The following is an 18,489-nucleotide window of genomic DNA, read 5'->3' as shown; positions in this document are numbered from 1 at the left end:
GCGCTTTTAATTAAACGGACCGCGTCGTCGCTCTAATAATTTATAGGCAGTTAATGAAAATCCCTCAGCGCAGCCACTCGGAGAGCGATAACACGAGTACGATTACCTGAGAGAAGATGGATGATTAAGAATAAATGTCACAGCAGTCTGAACACGGTGATTAGAAATCTGCTGTGAAATGTCAGATTTGGCTTTTCATCACCAGGAACACACAAACAGTGTTATGATTCTAACTACTCAGTACTTTGCGTAGGAGGAAACGAGGAGTCACATATCGTCATCTAAACCTGGAAATTACCAGAAAGTGTCAGAAGTCAAATTGTTCTTTTAAAGTGACATTATGTAACTTTGTTTACCTTCAGATGAAAACATCAACATGTCTGCACCACGAAGGATCACAGCGTCTTGTTATGTTACGTCACAATACGTTACGTTACGTTAGGACATAATGAGTTTTATTTGTGGTCAGCACCGACATCACATCTAACAGTCTGTCCTGGGATTTGTATTTACGACTGTGTTTCCCTCTCAGAAACTGTGTGGAGGAGCCAAATCACACAAAATGCCAGTTTCTACTTATTGTTGCTTTAACCTCAGCGCTGGTGTTTGGTTTCATTGATGAGTAACAGAACTTTTTGAATTTGTATATTTAGATTGGTACGATTTGCGATAGTGATGGAATGTAACTAAGTACTTTTACTTGAGTATTTCCATTTTCTGCAGTTTGTACTGTCACTACAGTTTGGAGGCCAACATGGTTCTTTTTACTCTTCTACATTCATTTGAAAACTTTAGTTATGAGTAACGTTGTAGATTACACAAACATGCAAATATATGTATAATTCAACTTTTTATTTGTACTTTTTACTTTTTTTACACTTAATATTAGATAGTAATGACTTTTACTCACTAACTGTTGGCATGGATGTATTTTACTTTTACCAGATTTACATTTTAACATTATTGCTTTACTTTTACTCGAGTAAGACGAACGCTGAAGGTATCTGAGAGAAGAAACATCACTTGAATACATTTAGCTCAGTCGTTCCAGTTAATTACTTTTATATCTTGTGTTTAAATTGATTAATTATGTTCCTTTTTGTTAAGTGTGGTATAAAGAAAGTGATGAATAAGTTAAAGATGTGATAAAAATCAAATTACATCCAAAGTGGACTTTAATTTTTCTTCACTTCCACCTCCTGACGTGTCGAAGCAATCTGACTGAGTAAAATTTTTAATATTATTTCTTTACTTTTACTCGAGTATGACGAAAACTACAGTTACCTGAAAGAAGTAGCGTTACTTGAATACATTCAGCTCAGTTGTTCCAGTTGATTACTTGTATATTTGGATTTACAGACATATTTTTGTGTCTTAAATTAACTAACTTCATTTATTTTTGTTTAAATGTGGTAAAAAAAAGTGATTAATTAGTTCAAGATGTGATAAAAATCAGATTAAATCCAAAGTGGACTTTAATTTTTCTTTACTAACCCACAGCAGATTTGTAGACTGTTTGTGTTTTAAATTAATTAATTATGTTCCTTTTTGTTTAAGTGTGGTAAAAAAAATGACGAATAAGTTCCGGATGTGATAAAAATCAGATTAAATCCAAAGTGGACTTCACTTTTTCTTCACTTCCACCTCCTGACGTGTCGCAGCAGTCTGACAGAGTAAAATTTTTAATATTATTTATTTACTTTTACTCAAGTATGACGAACACTACAGTTACCTGTAAAGTAACGTCACTTGAATACATTCAGCTCAGTCGTTCCAGTTGATTACTTGTATATTTGGATTTACAGACATATTTTTGTGTCTTAAATTAACTAACTTCATTTATTTTTGTTTAAGTGTGGTGAAATAAAGTGATGAATTAGTTCCGGATGTAATACAAATCAGATTAAATCCAAAGTGGACTTTACTTGTTCTTTACTTCCGCCTCCTGACGTGACGTAGGCGTGACGCAGCGGTCTGACGGACAGGTAAGCCGACACCGGCCGCCATATTGGGAAACAACGGAAGTGAGAAAGAGAAAGAGATTAAGAGATAACTGTGTGTGAGTGTGTGTGTGTGTGAGAGTGTGTGTGTGAGTCAAAGGGCGTCCTCCTCTCATGTTCGGCTCTCCGGAGGAAGGGGCGGTCTCAGCGCCTCAGCAGATCCGGAATTAGAAGGTGTTCGCTCGGCTCTGCTCGGCTCGCTCGCTCCGGTCGCGTCGCTGAGCTCCGCGGCGGTTCGGTTCTAGAGAGAGAGAGAGAGAGAGAGAGAGAGAGAAAGAGAAAGAGAGAGGGGGAGAGGAAACAGAAACGGAACTACGGCCGAGAAGAGAAGAAAAAGAGAGAGAAGAAAGTACGAAAGAGAGAAAGGAGGAAGGCAGAAGAAGCCGGTGGGAGTGAAAAGTGTCGGCCGAGGGAGGGACGACAGCTCCGGGGCAGGAAAGAGGAATCAGAGCAGAAAAGTGAGAAGAAGACGAAGATGCCTCTGGCTCAGCTGGCCGATCCCTGGCAGAAGATGCCTGTCGGGGGGACGTCTGCAGAGGTGAGACACACACCTGTCCGTCTGTCCGTCTGTCCGCCGGTCCAACTGTCGGCGGGACTTTTCAGCCCGTCTGTCCGCTGTAACGTGGTGGCGGCAGGTAGACACACACACCGCGCAGGATGTGATCCGGTGCTGGGCGGGCTGCGATACACAACCTCACAGCCACTGTCACAGCACAGTGCAGGGCTGCAGGAGCGTTAAACTGCTGTTAGTGTCTTTATACAGGTGTTAAAGTAGTGCTACAGGAGACATATGTTACAGTTGTGAGGTTCAAAATGTCTTAAAATACAAAAAATGACAATAAAATCAAATTGTGTTGCATAAATAGTCCTTAAAATGAAGTAATAATGATCAGAAATGAATTTAATTGTGTTATTTATTATTTATTTGTAATAAAAAGGCTCCATTAGAACCCTCACAGTCACTGTCACATCATTATTATAACTACAGGAGCTGCAGGAGCGTTAAACATGCTGTTATTGTCTTTATACAGGTGTTAAAGTGGTGCTACAGGAGACATATGTTACAGTTCTAAGGTTGAACATGTCTTAAAATACAAAAAACGACGATAAAATCAGATTGTGTACCAGAAATGCGCCTTAAAATGAAGTAATAATGATCAGGAGTGAATTAAATTGTGTTATTTATTAATTTTTGTTATAAAGAGGCTCCATCAGACACCTCAGAGTCACTGTCACAGCAGTATTATAACTACACGGAAGCCAATTCAGATTAAAATACACCTTAAAGGATCTTGAAATCACTCTGAGCACACAAAACATGCTGTTATAATATTTATATAAGTATTAGAGTGATGCTACAGGAGACACATGTTACATTTGTGAGGTTGAAAATGTCTTAAAATACAAAAAAATGACAATTAAATGAAATTATGTTGCACAAATATTCTATAAAATGGAGTAATAATGATTAGAAGTGAATTTAATTGTATTATTTATTATGTATTTGTAATAAAAAGGCTCCATTAGACACCTCACAGTCACTGTCACAGCAGTATTATGACTGTAGGAGCTGTAGGAGCGTTAAACATGCTGTTATTGTCTTTATACAGGTGTTAAAGTAGTGCTACAGGAGACATATGGTACATTTCTAAGGTTGAAAATGTCTTAAAATACAAAAAAATGACAATAAAATCAAATTACATTCCTCAAATGCTCCATAAAATGAAGTAATAATGATCAGAAGTGAATTAAATTGTGTTATTTATTGTTTATTTGCAATAGAGACACCTTAAAATCACTATCACGTCATTTTTTTTAACCTACATGGAAGCCACGTCAGATTAAAATACACCTTAAAGGATCATAAAATCTCTCTGAGCACACAAAACATGCTACAATAATCTTTATACAGGAGTTAAAGTGGTGTTACAGGAGACGCATGTGATAGTTATGAGGTTGAAAATGTCTTAAAATACAAAAAAATAACAATAAAATCAAATTATGTTCCAGAAATGCTCCATAAACTGAAGTGATTATGTTGAATATTGAGTATTTAGCCTTTTATTGTAGGTCAGCAGTGTTTTAAACCTGACTGTTATCACGCCGTGTACATTTCCTTACACATGGTATTGAATTCTAGAATATTACTGTTATAATAGATGTGATTATTTCAGGTTTAATGTCTGTCAGGAAGTTATATTTAGTCACATGGGCAGAAACACACCACACAGGATGTTGTGTGTGATGTAAGGCTCTATTAGACGCCTCCGAGTCACTATTACACCATTATTGACACACAACATGCTGCTACACTCTTTACACAAGTATTAAAATATTCTTATAGGTCACACATATTCCATAAACTACCATCAGGTGCCAAATACGACCTTTAAATATCTTTACTAATGTCACAGCAGCGTCACAGTGCTCATTCTTCTGCTTGTAAATGTCACAGAATGCAAAAAAAATGACAATAAAATCAATTTCTGCGCAACAAAATGCTCCTAAAATCAAATAAAAATGATTCAGAGTTAATTAACTTTACTCCCAACTCTAAAGAGGAAGCAATCAGTCGAGTAATTGATCATTTGATTAGTAGATTATGGGCAATATTGCGTATTAGAGACATTTTAAACACCCTTTTATTGTTGAGCTGCAGTGGATGAAACCTGACTGTTATCACACTGTGTACATTTACTCAGATATAATATCAATTTCTACTGTGTTAATATTATGATGGATATAATTATTTCCATGTTTTTATCAAGTTTAATGTCTGTTTTCATTCCCTTATGGGTTGTTCAAACTAATAACAATATAAAGAATAATAATAATGATTATGTAATGATGTATTTTATGAAACTGAGACGTTATCACACCATGAATATTCTGATTTATTGCACCCTTAAATATAAAAGTGCTGTTGCAGGTCACACACCTTGAATTTAAAGCACATTATCACAATAGACGAATAAAAGTTACAATAAATATTTAAATATAGAAGCTTTAAAATGCCAAATATGTGAAATAAGGTCATTAATGCAGCAGCAGCAGCAGCTCTGGCTCCATTTAAGCTCCTGCAGTGACGTCAGAGCGACACTTAATGAGATTAAAATACCATAAACACAAACACAGCATGTAAACAAACTGTAATGCTGGTGTGCTGATATCATCAGCTGATATCTGTGTGGATGTTCTCAGATTTGCGGCGATATTAAACCTTTTGTAATGCAGAAAAAGGTTCTTTATGCAGATATTGACTGATATATTAATGTTGGAATTGATTTACTTACTTCAATTTGCCACAAATCTCTAATTTAAAGAGGCTTAAAATGTCATTAGGGGGAGTAACATGAAAATAAGGTTATTAGCGGGTGCGTCAGATGTTCTGTAAGAGCGAAAAAATGCACGAAATGATGAAGTGAAGCTCTCGTAGGGACGTACGTAGGATATTACTCTGTACACAGTGTTTTCTGGTAAATCATGCGTCATAAAGAGCTGAAATGTCATTTAAATTTCCCAAACGTGTGCTCACATCTCTCTGCAGCGAACTTTGTGTTCACAGCCGCTCCGTCTGCAGGTTATTTCATCTGGATTGATTATTGTGCAGTTTCTAAAAAGACAGAATGAGCAGACTAACATTTAGTATTTAGGACAGAAATGCATGAATAGATTATGAATTTACCTGGATTTAAATGATGTTGATGTGCTCTACAAGAATGTGACAATACGATTATAACGAGGCTCGTCAGAACGTGAATACGACGTAAAATGATGATAATGTGACAGTCAGGTTACAGCTGAGCTGTTCGTCCTGATTCAGATCTGACTCGAGGATTTTGTGTCTTGATTGAAAACAAAACAGCGATGGATGCAAACAGGCGATGCCAAAGTGTGGGATTGTTCTAAAAGGAGCCTTGTCGTCAAAAAACGTGGAGGGAGACTGAAACAAAAACACGCTCTCCAGTTCTTCCTTCCTACAAGTTCTGAATCTTGATAAAGAGCAGGAGGCGGTGCCGCTGAGGCGACCGCATGATTCAGGAAGAGCCTACGTCTGAGTGTGTGTGTGTGTGTGTGTGTGTGTGTCCACTTCCTGTATGAGGTGTCACAAGGGCTGCATGGAGAAATGGTTGTGTGTGTGTGTGTGTGTGTGTGTGTCACTCTGTAGGCAGATTGCGAACAATCAGACCTGATTCATGATAGGCTGAAACGCAAAAAAATGCACTGAGTCACAGCCAGCTTCTCTTTTTTTCCTCTGTGGCCTGCTGACATGTTCGTACCTGCTCACACTTTCTCCACGCAGCCTCCCTCCACCTCCCTGTCAGCCGGACGGGAACATGCCAGACAAACTGACCTTTGACCTTCTGCGTTACACCTTTTCCAACACGCGGCGATGAGTCTGATAGCCGGGTTGTCGTACCAGCTTTTTTTTACCTCCTCGGCCGCCACGGGGACAAAGAAAAAGAAAAACACTCAGACACACAAAAGGAGCGAGGAGTGAAGTTGTGGAATGAAAAAGAGATGCTTCTGTAGGATTCATGCCCTCAAGACAAGATCATTCAACACACACACACACACACACACACACACACACACACACACACACACACACACACAGAGGAGGCAGACGATGCACTTGTGTGGTGAAATGGGGAAACAAAGATGAGTGTAGAGATCAAGATGGCTGCAGCTGCGACGCTGCGTGGAAATGGCAGCATTTGATAAAATATCATTCAAGGCTACATACCACATTATTAAAGGGATATTCCGGTGTAAGTTTAATCCATGGTCTAACACACTGTGAAACTGTGTTAGACTCCCTCTCGAGAGATCAAGTTAGCAGACCGCTAATTTACGGAGTTTTATCAACCTCAGAAACGACCGCACGACAACAATACACTGCAGTAAATGGATCCAAATATAAACCGCCACCAAAAAGCCACAAATAATGCTCAGAACAGCACCAAACCTCAGCAACAGTACAAACAGGGTCTCAGCACATAGTCCGGGGCATCTAACCTCCGCTAGCTTAGCTGGATTTCTACTGAAAAGCTGACTAAATTTACCACTCTTCTGCAGCAGCTTCCTGTTGACGGGAAGTCCCGACGAGTCGATTACCGAGTGCAGTAGAGTTCCGCGGCTCATGGATGAAAATGTATGATTATGACTCCATGGAAAAGCAATCAAAGTTCATATGTGTCTTACCTGCCAGTTTATAACAGTTATTATCGAGAGCGGACAGGGAAAAGAACGGAATTGAGCATTTCTAACCGCACTCGGTAATCGTCGCGTCGGGACTTCCCCGACCCTGGAAGCTGATGGAGGAGAGTTGAAATCTGTTTTTAGCTTCACAATAGAAATCCAGCTAAGCTAGCGGAGGTTAGATGCCCCGGACTATGTGCTGAGACCCTATTTGTACTGTTGCTGAAGTTTGGTGCTGTTCTGAGCATTATTTGTGGCTTTTTGGTGGTGGTTTATATTTGGATCCATTTACTGCAGTGTATTGTTGTCGTGCGGTCGTTTCTGAGGTTGATAAAACTCCGTAAATTAGCGGTCTGCTAACTTGATCTCTGGAGAGGGAGTCTAACACAGTTTCACAGTGATTAAGACCATGGATTAAATTTACACCGGAATATCCCTTTAATAATGATTTTGTTTTGTGTCAGGACTCACACAACAAGCTTGACAGTTATAATTTCCTGAAACCAAAGTCGTGCTTGTTTCATCCAGGCATTAAAGGAAGGGGGCGGCCATTGTTGAGCCGACAAATACAGATGTTTTGGGTTGGTATCAGGTCCGTCACGTTGGTGTTTGACGACCCGGGAATGAAACTAAACAATCAGCTGTTCAGATGTTCAGCTAAATATCAAAACATGTGAAAATACTCACATTTAAGAAGGTGGAAGCAGAGAATTAATGCGTTTTCTGCGTGAAAAGTCGCTGAAACTGATCTTAAAATAGCATTCATACATTAATTTAATCATTTCTAAAAGAGCTGCAGAGATTCATTAACTACTTAATTAAAAGCGAGTAGTTTCTCTACGGTGTGTTTTTACAGCATTTGTTGTCTCGCGGCTTCTTTCTTCTTCTTCTTCTATATTTAATGAATGGCTGACATTGAGAAGAAATACAGTCTCACATCACGATAATAATATGATGTTGAATATTTCTCAGCCTGAAATGAGGTCAAACATTTCTTTGAATAATTTATGACTCAATTACTTGACTTCTTTGCTCATGTAAATTCATAATCTTTGGACAAAGCAAACCTAATTTAAAGACTCACAGTTTTCTTTTTCCCCACATGGTTAATCAGTTCATCACTACATGAATGGTTAATTAACATGACGGTAAATTGGAGCTGCAGTTCTGAAAAGTGAAAACAAAGTCTCTCTCCTGAAACGACGGATAATCTGGATAATCCGCAGCCGGAGCCGGGCGCATTGTTTTCAGTTTAATCTGGATATTGGCTTCAGTCTCCCAGTTTGAATGTGATCTGATTTGATTTGACTCTTGAGGATTAAGTTACATCAGATAAATGCTAATATTGCATAAATACGAAAGCGCTCTTTACATCCTTTTATATTCTTTAGAACATTTAATACACAAAACCTGCGTACACACCGAGAAAAGGCACAATATTTGACGTTATTAAAGGACATTAAGACTATTAATTTACAATAAATGGCTTTTTAATATCACAATCCAAGCTCCATTCACTTCCATTCACACAGGGTGTAAATCTCAGGTATGCAGCAGAGAGCATGACTCACCAACAGATCTGAGTAAACAATTCAAACACGGGGCCAAAGACTTCATTTTCTGTGGAAGTGCCGCCTCTTCTTCTGGTGTTTGGTTGTTTGTTATCCGATGTGATCATGCACGCCCACCAGCAGGGCTGGGAATTGTTGCTAATACATGAAGAACTGTAAAAAATTGTTTTTGCGACGGTTTCTTTGGTCTAAAATTAGTCAACGTTTTGATGTAATTCAGGAAAAACAAGCTCGACCACAAGTTTCTCCCTGCGACATCGAGCACTTGGATCGAGAATGTGAGACACATTAGTCATTTAAATGTGGCCTTTTATTCGCAAATATGTAAAAATGACTAAGAGGAGGAAAAACACATGTTAATGTAGGTGTAAATTAAAAACAGTCCTCTATGAGAAACGAAGAAGAAGAAGAAGAAGAAGAAGAAGAAGAAGAAGAAGCCACAACCACAGACAGAATGGATTACACACTGTCTGATCTCCATGTGGTTCTCTGTAATATAAATTACATGTTTGTGTTTTCTTAACCTGCCAGTGTCTGTGAACACACCACTGAACTAGTAACTGCAACATCACCAGACTCCCTTAACAAATCGCACAATTTAAGGAGTTGTGTCATGAGGAGAAACTCTAAAAAACATTTGTTGAATCGCTGCGACAGATTCTGAATCATTGCCTCCTTCTTGTGGATTCAGCATTAAATCTTTCTGCTGAAGTTGTTTGTCTCCTTGTAAAAAGTGTCAGTTTGTGGCAGCATGTCCGTACCAGCCTGTCTGCTTCTGTGTCTAAAGTGCTAAAGTCTTACCTGCCAACATTGATCAGCTGTTTACACTGATTTCACCATTTATACTCCATTTATGGTATAATACAACATTTTATTGACATATCTAGCAAATACAGGAAACAGTAACCAATATAGGCTACTTCCTCACCAGACTCCCTTAGAAAATTGCACAATTTAGTGAGTTGTTGAGTTAATAGGAACTTTATAAAGTTTGTGAAAAGCTGTCTCTGACAAATCTTTAATCATTGTGGACCTTCTTGTTAATTCGGCAAATGTTTTACATTAATTCTTCCTTTATTTGTGTAAAAAAAAATCGTGTCTGTGTGTCTAAGTGATGTACAGGCTGATTTGCATATGCAGCCTGTTCACAAGTGGCCACTCATGTTAATGTCAGGTGTGAACTGATGGACTTTAAACCGTCCACTTGTGATCAGATCAGTCGGGTCTGATCGAGCTTTAAAGGGATATATATGTAAGTTTAATCCATGGTCTAACACACCGTGAAACTGTGTTACACTCCCTCTCAAGAGATCAAGTTAGCAGACCGCTAATTTACGGAGTTTTATCAACCTCAGAAACGACCGCACGACAACAATACACTGCAGTAAATGGATCCAAATATAAACCGCCACCAAAAAGCCACAAATAATGCTCAGAACAGCACCAAACTTCAGCAACAGTACAAATAGGGTCTCAGCACATAGTCCGGGGCATCTAACCTCCGCTAGCTTAGCTGGATTTCTATTGTGAAGCTAAAAACAGAGTTCAACTCTCCTCCATCAGCTTCCGGGTCGGGGAAGTCCCGACGCGACGATTACCGAGTGCGGTTAGAAATGCTCAATTCCGTTCTTTTCCCTGTCCGCTCTCGATAATAACTGTTATAAACTGGCAGGTAAGACACATATGAACTTTGATTGCTTTTCCATGGAGTCATAATCAGACATTTTCATCCATGAGCCGCGGAACTCTACTGCACTCGGTAATCGACTCGTCGGGACTTCCCGTCAACAGGAAGCTGCTGCAGAAGAGTGGTAAATTTAGTCAGCTTTTCAGTAGAAATCCAGCTAAGCTAGTGGAGGTTAGATGAGGTTGATGGGAGTCTAACACAGTTTCACGGTGTGTTAGACCATGGATTAAACTTACACCGGAATATCCCTTTAAGTGAAACCATGGCAACCTGATACTGGTTGTTTACCTTATTTCCCCCCAAAAAACTCGGAGAATGATTATCCTCCGGTTTAAAGAAAGACGAAGAACAACAACAGCTTTTTCGTTTTGTTTTTCACACTCTTATTTGGAAATTTGCTGCGACCCTGCAGACACGGAGACAAAAACAAATGAGACAATTTAAATGTGTATTTGGGCGTCACAGTTGGCGAGGGAGGGAGTCCCACAGCGTCATCACAGACAGACTGCTAGGTTTTCACCCGTGGATCCTTCATGTAGGCAGAGCAACAGCTTTCCTCCACTTCCTCTCCACCTACATCTCAGCATCCATCTCCCTCTTCCTCCTTGTAATCCATCACTCGTCCTGCCTCCCATCGCTTCTCCTCTCTCATCACTCTTTCGCCCCGCTGTGCACATCTCAGGCTTATCCTCCCAGCGCCGCACTTACCGGCAAAGTAAATAATCACCATAATCGCTTTTTATTGTTATTATTGTTTTTTGTCAGGCAGGAGTATCAGTGCTATCAGTGTCTGAATCACAGCTGTCGCTCCAGCAGGGAAGCAGACAGGCTGCTAATCTTCCTTACGTAATGCTAATTCATATCTGTTGTTGTTGTTTTTCCTTTTGGCCGAGCAGACGAGGTAGAAGCGGTCGGAGTCTGGTGGCCCTGCTGATAAATCTCACGTTGTGACCGTCTGGGGACTTAAAAAAGATGTGAACTCTGGTTTGATTCCTCCGTCTGAGCGAGCAGAAGGGAGATGATGAGGTGGTTTTTCAAAATAAAAGACGCCTACTGTTTGAGCGGTGCACTTCACATCTGAATACTGACGACATATGAAAGTGTAGGCAGCTGAAGACCTTGATGTGAGTCTTTACACGACACTGTGTACATACGGCGCTCTGCAGAGAGACTGATCACTACGAAGTCTTAAATGAGATTTGGATCAGAAGTATACGATCGTTGTTTGGAAGGAAGCTGCTGCTGATAAGAATCTCAAGACCTTCAAATAAAAGAATCACCAGGAGCTTTGTCAGGTTTTCATCGTCTCCACAAAGATTACGTATTAAAAATGTACATTCAGACCCTCAATCACGCCTACAGGCCGTCTGAACGCGATCCAAACCCTGCCACAGGTGTTCAGCCGTCACCTGTCACACATTATGAGAGGATGTTTATTTCTGTGTCCTACAGCATGAAGCACCTGCGTTCATTAAGTTCCCCGTCTCATTTATTTCACTGTTTCAGGTGTTTTCAATCTTTGTGTAATCCAAAAACAAATCAATACCCGAGTCCACCAGAAAACAAGCTCAAAGGAACAGTTCTGCATTTCTTGCAGAAGTGACATGAGATGACGGATACCACTCTCTTAGCGTAGCTTAGCTTAGCTTAGCATAAAGACTGGCAATGATGGGAAACAGCTAGCCTTGCCCTGTCCGAAGATATTAAAATCAAACTAGCAGCACTGATTAACACTTTTTAATTACTGAATCATTTAAAATAATAAAACAAACTTGGTTCTCCAAATCCACAATCCTCACTGACGGCAGACGGCTGATCTGCATTTGTAAAGATCAACAGATTGTTGATTTTATGTCCCGACATCTATCGTGTACATATTCAACCCTTCAACAAAAGATAGAAGATTAGTTTGAAAGAAGGATCTCTGAAAAAGGAAGTAAACACAACGTCTCAGGCGCTGACAGTGAAACTCATTTTGCACGATTATATATCTGAACTGTTTTGAATACTTCTGATTTTACCTTCAAACGTCATATTCAGAAATGTTTACCATACCAGTGTTTTCTGTCAGCTGTGTGATGAAGCAATCATTTTTTGCCTTTTCACACACTGAATCAGCACGTTGCACCAAAAAAAACACACAAAAAACATAAAATTGATGCATGAGAAACCTCAAAATCAGCTTCTAAACATCAAGTTCTTATCACATTATTTCAAAACCATGATAATATTTTAACAATCGAGTCACAAATCTGGACTGATGAATGAAACCGGCCTGTTCAGTCGGTATCTGCAGAGATGTGGAGGCATTTCTTCAGGCTATTGTTCAGGTGAACGTGTCTCGACCTGAAGCTGTGATGTCACAGCCGCCTGGCAGGATCTAATTACCGCGTCGCCGCCGTGCGTCAGGTGTGTGTTAACGCGTGACGTCTCTGTGTGTTGTGTGTGATTACAGGACGTTCATCACGACCCGGAGGACCTGGTGGGCGAGGACGACTCCATGCCCGTCTGCACCGTAAGTCCGCCTCACATTCCTGGTTTTATGTTCTCGTCTCACACACACACACACACACACACACACACACACACACACACACACACACACACACACACACACACACACACACAGCGGAGGCTCCAGACTGTGTTTGGAGGTTTCTGTTAGTCCTGCCTGACATTTAGTGGGCTTCAGTTGTAAACACAGCGAGCGCTCTGTTTGTACTGACAACAGTGTTACACTCTGAACTCAGTGATGGCAGCTGTCTCCTCTGTGTGTGTGTGTGTGTGTGTGTGTGTGTGTGTGTGTGTGTGTGTCAGCTACAATAATGCAGTCATGAGTTCGACCTGCTGTTATCGACGAGTTTGTGACCTTACATGTGTGTTTGTGTTTGTGTTTGTGTGTGAGACCTTCGCAGAGCTTCAGTTTGCACATCACACAAAAGCTCCGTTCTTCTTTTTTGATGATTTTATGGTCTGTTTGGGAAAACTGACGCCTACTCCTGCAGGATAATTGCTGGTATGAAAGTGAAGCGTAAGTGCGGCTCACTATTAAAGTCGTGAGTCATCCTAAAGCAACAAATCCTCCCTCGGATCCTCGGCGCTGCTCGATACCATCGCTCGGTCTCGATGTTCGTCACGTCCTGGGAGTTATTTAAGGGTTAGATGTTGTTGTTGTTTACTCTGTCAGTCAGATTACATCATTCACACTTCCGCCATTTTCCCTCTGACATCACACCCGGGGTGGGAAGTTCAAATGTCTTCCTGCAAATCACTTCATCAACTGAATGTTTCAAGGTCACACAACATCATTTGGTAACTCGTTAGCTTGACACCAGTTGTCAGGAAGTGCTCTCCTACTCCTGATCTGATTGGTCGAAGTCAGCTCGTGATAGACGGTGATGAGCGAGAAGTTTGTCCAATCATCTATCAAGTATTTTGTGTTTCCGCCCTTTTCCAAACAGTTTCTAGAAGTCACTTCTACGGAGAGAAGTCACGGATCGGTGCGAGTTAGACATCTTTAAAATTGCAAAGATGACAAAACAATCAAAAGTTAGCAAATGAGAAGTTCAAGATCGACGATGGTGCCTTTTAAAAGACGATCACAGTTGTAGCAGACTTCAGGTAATCAGGAAACTTGTTCCACAAACTAAAAGTCATATTTTTATGCAGGGCTGATAAAATAAACAGACGTAAAGGTGACGTAAATGCTAATTACACCAGTAACGATGATGTCTTCAACCCTGTGGACGTTGTTGGACTGTTATATAGTCACGTATTCTGTGCTGTGCTGGTTGACACATCTGAGTGTTACCGTATAATATAATAATAATATATTTGTGTGTTCGCCTTGTTCCCGCCTGCTGACAGATGTGGAACAACGCTGACACGCCGCCTGCATCCGATCCACCACTCACTGTCTGAAACTGCTGAACACGGAGACGCATCTGCTCACCAGTCCGTCTTTACATGTACGATTATCTTGCTATCTTTGCCACAAAGCTTATTTTATATGATAACACAAAATCCAACAAAAAACTGCCCATACATTTTTCTTTTTTGTCGAAGTTACCAGGGCGATGCTAACTTCCTGTTTATCCTCCAAACATACGTCACTGCTGCAGCGCTCTGTATCCACACAGCCATAACTCTTTCCTACATTTTCTCAGAATGCTGTGTTTTAGAGACCATATGTTGGTGTTCTCGTCACGTCCACACTGGTCTGTGTTGACGCGCAGGAATCTGAATTGTGATCTGGATCGATGGATCAGAATCAGAGCAGTTGTCTGAGTCGGCTGCCTGTTTGTTGCTCCGCAGCGGTTCAGCGTGACACGTGTTTCATCTGCACTCGAGCCGGCTGAGGGAGAGTTTACTCGACATTTGAATATTAATGGAGACATTTACATCACACTGACACAGAAAATTGGAGTGCAGCGGACTGTGTCGTCCACACGAGCAGCCTGTTTCACTGCAGGTTTGCCTTTTTATTAAAAGAGTATTTCAACCACGCTTGGGCAGAAGTGGTGTGTAGTTGTAGGAGAACATGAGGAGGGATGTGGCGCTGCGGTGCCCAACATCAGAGTCGGGTCGCGGGTCATTCTGGAGAACATGCTGGTGTTAGCGGTTAGCTCAGAGCTCACAGAGGAGCCTGCAGACTCTGCTTAGTGTGACATACTGCGGTTTTATTCAAATGAAACAATCTGAGGAAGGAATACTGATGTTTCATCAGACTGCACACAGCTCATGGACATATGTAACCTTTGCTGAAAGGCTTCTGAGGAGATATTTCTCCACTTTAAAGGATTTTCAAGCTGTAACGATCGAGAATCACAATCACTACAATCACTGGTGTGTAGCGTCCGGGATCTGGCAACCCGGAGCCAATAGTCCGGTGTCTCCGCTCGGATAAAACCAAATTTGACTTCGATCTTACTTCCAATTTTTCTAGCTGTGTGTGTGTGTGTGTGTGTGTGTGTGTGTGTGTGTGTGTGTGTGTGTGTGTGTGTGTGTGTCGGCGGCAGGCAGGCAGGGCAGCTGCACGCATCGATTTTTAAATGCAGAGGAGATGGTTTATGGATCCACTGTCTGAGAAAGAGCTGAGCACTCATTACCTCACTCTCTGGAGTCTGCAGCACACACACACACACACACACACACACACACACACACACACACACACACACACACACACACACACACACACACACAGCTCGGAGGCAAGAAGCCAGAGGTGAAAATGTATGAGCGTCACATCATGCGTGTGTGTGTGAGGATGAATATATTACAAAGCTGTTAATGAGTGAGTTCGACTGTTCCACCGGCTCAACTGAGTGTGAAATGTGTGTGTGTGTTCCGTGTGTGTGTGTGTGTGTGTGTGTGTGTTCCGTGTGTGTGTGTGTGTGTGTTCCGTGTGTGTGTGTGTGTGTGTGTGTTGTCTCAGGTTAAAGAGAGGTAACGAGGCATTGTTTGCTCTCTGTGTCGCTGCTCGACGTCTTGAAACTGACACAAGTACTGAACACATCATGCGTTCACTAAACTAGAATGGCACTGAGTAGAGTGCATACCTCCGCCAAGGCCCAACACTCCCCTTTTATACTCACTCATAGATACCTGCCATCTAAACACACCTGATCTTAGTCATTAGGATCCAGACAGACTTTATTTTATCCACAGTTAATCCTCAACATGTTCTTTAAAATCTCACGTAAAGCTGAATTTTTCCGCCTCACACGTCTTGTTTGGGCCTTCAGGGGCTCCGTAGCGCGCGTGATGACTCCAACGCGTTCTGCAGCATCGTTTATTCCTCTGAAAGTTACTTCTGCTTCGGTGTCCTCAGTTAATGATTGAATACTTTTCTGTTTGCTCTCTAACCTTTTTAAATATCCGATCAGTTTTGCGCAGAGAAACAAGAGGATAATGACACAACCAGTGGCTGTAACTCGCCGAGGAAAGGTCAGATGTAGAGAAAACTTCATATGGAAGTTTAAAAACATCCAAATACATCTCAAGAATATAAGAAATAAGAAATAAGAATAAGAGAACTGAACCTCTGAGGTTCTGACTGAGCTCTCAGTTCCAAAAACGCCACATTTTGATGGACGTTTCTTACAAATTCTGTTGAATTCCTCCATTCACAGACAAAACAAATGTGAAATTAGGACTTTAAAGGATCCAGACTGGAACTTCAGGTGCTGCTGAGTCAAATGATGTATGACACTCGATGCTGATGTAAGAATATGGCAGGAAAAACTAAAAGAAGTCGGGAGAGTCGAGGCACCGGAAGTTAAAATCCTCAAACTGCTTCTTGAAGACTGGAAGCTCTCAGTGGTCCTCACAAGTATAGAGGCAAAACAACACACACACACACACACACACACACACACACACACACACAGCTCAACACTCATTCACAGACACACTCACCCGCTCATTATCAAATCACACACACACACATTTCAGCACCTACATCACAGTCACATTTGCGTCTGATGCTCATTGTTGAGTCGATAACGCGCTCTCACACTTCATCATCGGCGCTGGTTCTGATGTGACTGCAAGACGGCAGCACACACACACTGCACACACACACACACACACACATTGCACCGCTCACTGTTGAGTCAGGAGCACACACACACACACACACACACACACACACACACACACACACTCACTGATGCCCCCAGCGAGGCGTAAAATGTTTTCCAGACAGCGTTATGAACATCGCTGCTCTCTGAGGGACTGACTAACATCTGCTGCCATCTGCTGCTGCTCAGCTGTGTGTGTGTGTGTGTGTGTGTGTGTGTGTGTGTGTGTGTGTGTGTGTGTGTGTGTGTGTGTCTTTGTGTTGGACAGACAGTGTCATGTTTGGGCCCAGGATGAGGTCACTCATTCACGGTGGGAGAGACACTGACCACCGACTTTAACCCGACACAGACACACACACACACACACACAAAAACATGCATGCGTGCACACACACACACACACACGTCAGTAAACTATGAGCAGTATTTTGATGATGAAATGACTCAGATCTTCTGTTTTCGAAGGATCATTTAGGAGAAATTCGTGAACGCGTTCGCGCTAAAACTCATGAATATTTTTTACTTAGTCATAAAAGTCATATTGATGAGTAAAGCGACAGTTTAACTCTCCATCTTTGTAGCTGCATTGATTATAATCCGGTCAGGACTCGTTCACCAGCCTCTCGAGGCCGGCTGAACTCTTAAACGTCTCGTATTTTGTTCGTGTTCCCGTTCTGTCCTCCGAGCCGCAGACGAGCGTGTTCGAGCCTGACCGAGTCGTCTCTTTGACTTCGGCTCAGAGGGCGAAGCAGCAGTTTGTTCAACAGCAGGACGAGCTGAACATCTGGAGGAAACAGTTGTCGAGTTTTCTGCTCGACCTGAGAAGTCCAGCAGCAAGAAAAGATGAAAAGAAAGCAGCAGACGTGCCGAGCTCACTGGACCAGTCTGTATCTCTCTGTTCCTCTTTATCAACATCAGAATTGTTTGGTTTCATTGATCTGAGCTCAGTTTTCTGAGCATGAATGATATTATTTAGCACCTTGACGCTGCTTCACTAAAAGCAGAACAACACAACATTTTGTCTGTTTCATCCACGTCTCTCGCCCCGGTGTGTTCGGTCCGCCTGTTGACTTCATGCACAAGTCGTCTGGGCCGAGACTCGTGACACTGAAGTGTTCAGAATATTTTATCTTTTTCTTCGTGTCCTGAACATGAAGCGTGATGGGAGTTGGAGCGAATCACAGCTGTGGGTTCCTCCCTTCACGTCGAGGTGTGATCTGCTACGTGAATATCTTCAGCGGCTGATCACACCGAGACGAAACATGTCGCCTGCAGGAACTTTGTTTTCTGGTGGTGGGCCGTGCCTGCCGGCTCCTGAAGTTTAAATATTCTCAACTCTTCACAGCTTCTTCCATCAGCTGTTTGTGATTGTCTGGTTGCACATGCAGCATTTCCATTTCTTTCTGTGTTCCAGGCCTCAGTTTCTTTGCTGTTTTTGCATCGTC

General features: G+C 41.6%; 1 protein-coding gene across 2 annotated transcripts in view; it reads left to right on the top strand.

The window, feature by feature from the left end:
• Positions 1-1,986: 1,986 nt before the first annotated feature.
• The window catches only part of rps6ka3b (ribosomal protein S6 kinase, polypeptide 3b), a 54,705-nt gene continuing 38,202 nt past the window's right edge, over positions 1,987-18,489 (top strand). Inside the window, exons 1-2 of one of the 2 annotated variants that reach the window (XM_030398118.1) lie at positions 1,987-2,538; positions 12,916-12,975. In XM_030398118.1, the coding sequence (XP_030253978.1) occupies positions 2,476-2,538; positions 12,916-12,975 (123 nt within the window). In that variant the 5' untranslated portion in view covers positions 1,987-2,475. The remainder of the gene's footprint in view (positions 2,539-12,915; positions 12,976-18,489) is intronic. The other variant, XM_030398119.1, reaches the window with a different exon arrangement.

This window comes from Sparus aurata, chromosome 19, assembly GCF_900880675.1.
Source record: "Sparus aurata chromosome 19, fSpaAur1.1, whole genome shotgun sequence".
In the NCBI taxonomy this organism is placed as follows: Eukaryota; Metazoa; Chordata; class Actinopteri; order Spariformes; family Sparidae; genus Sparus; species Sparus aurata.
The sequence above is the reverse complement of the archived record's forward strand: the minus strand, read 5'-3'. Positions and strand labels throughout refer to the sequence as shown.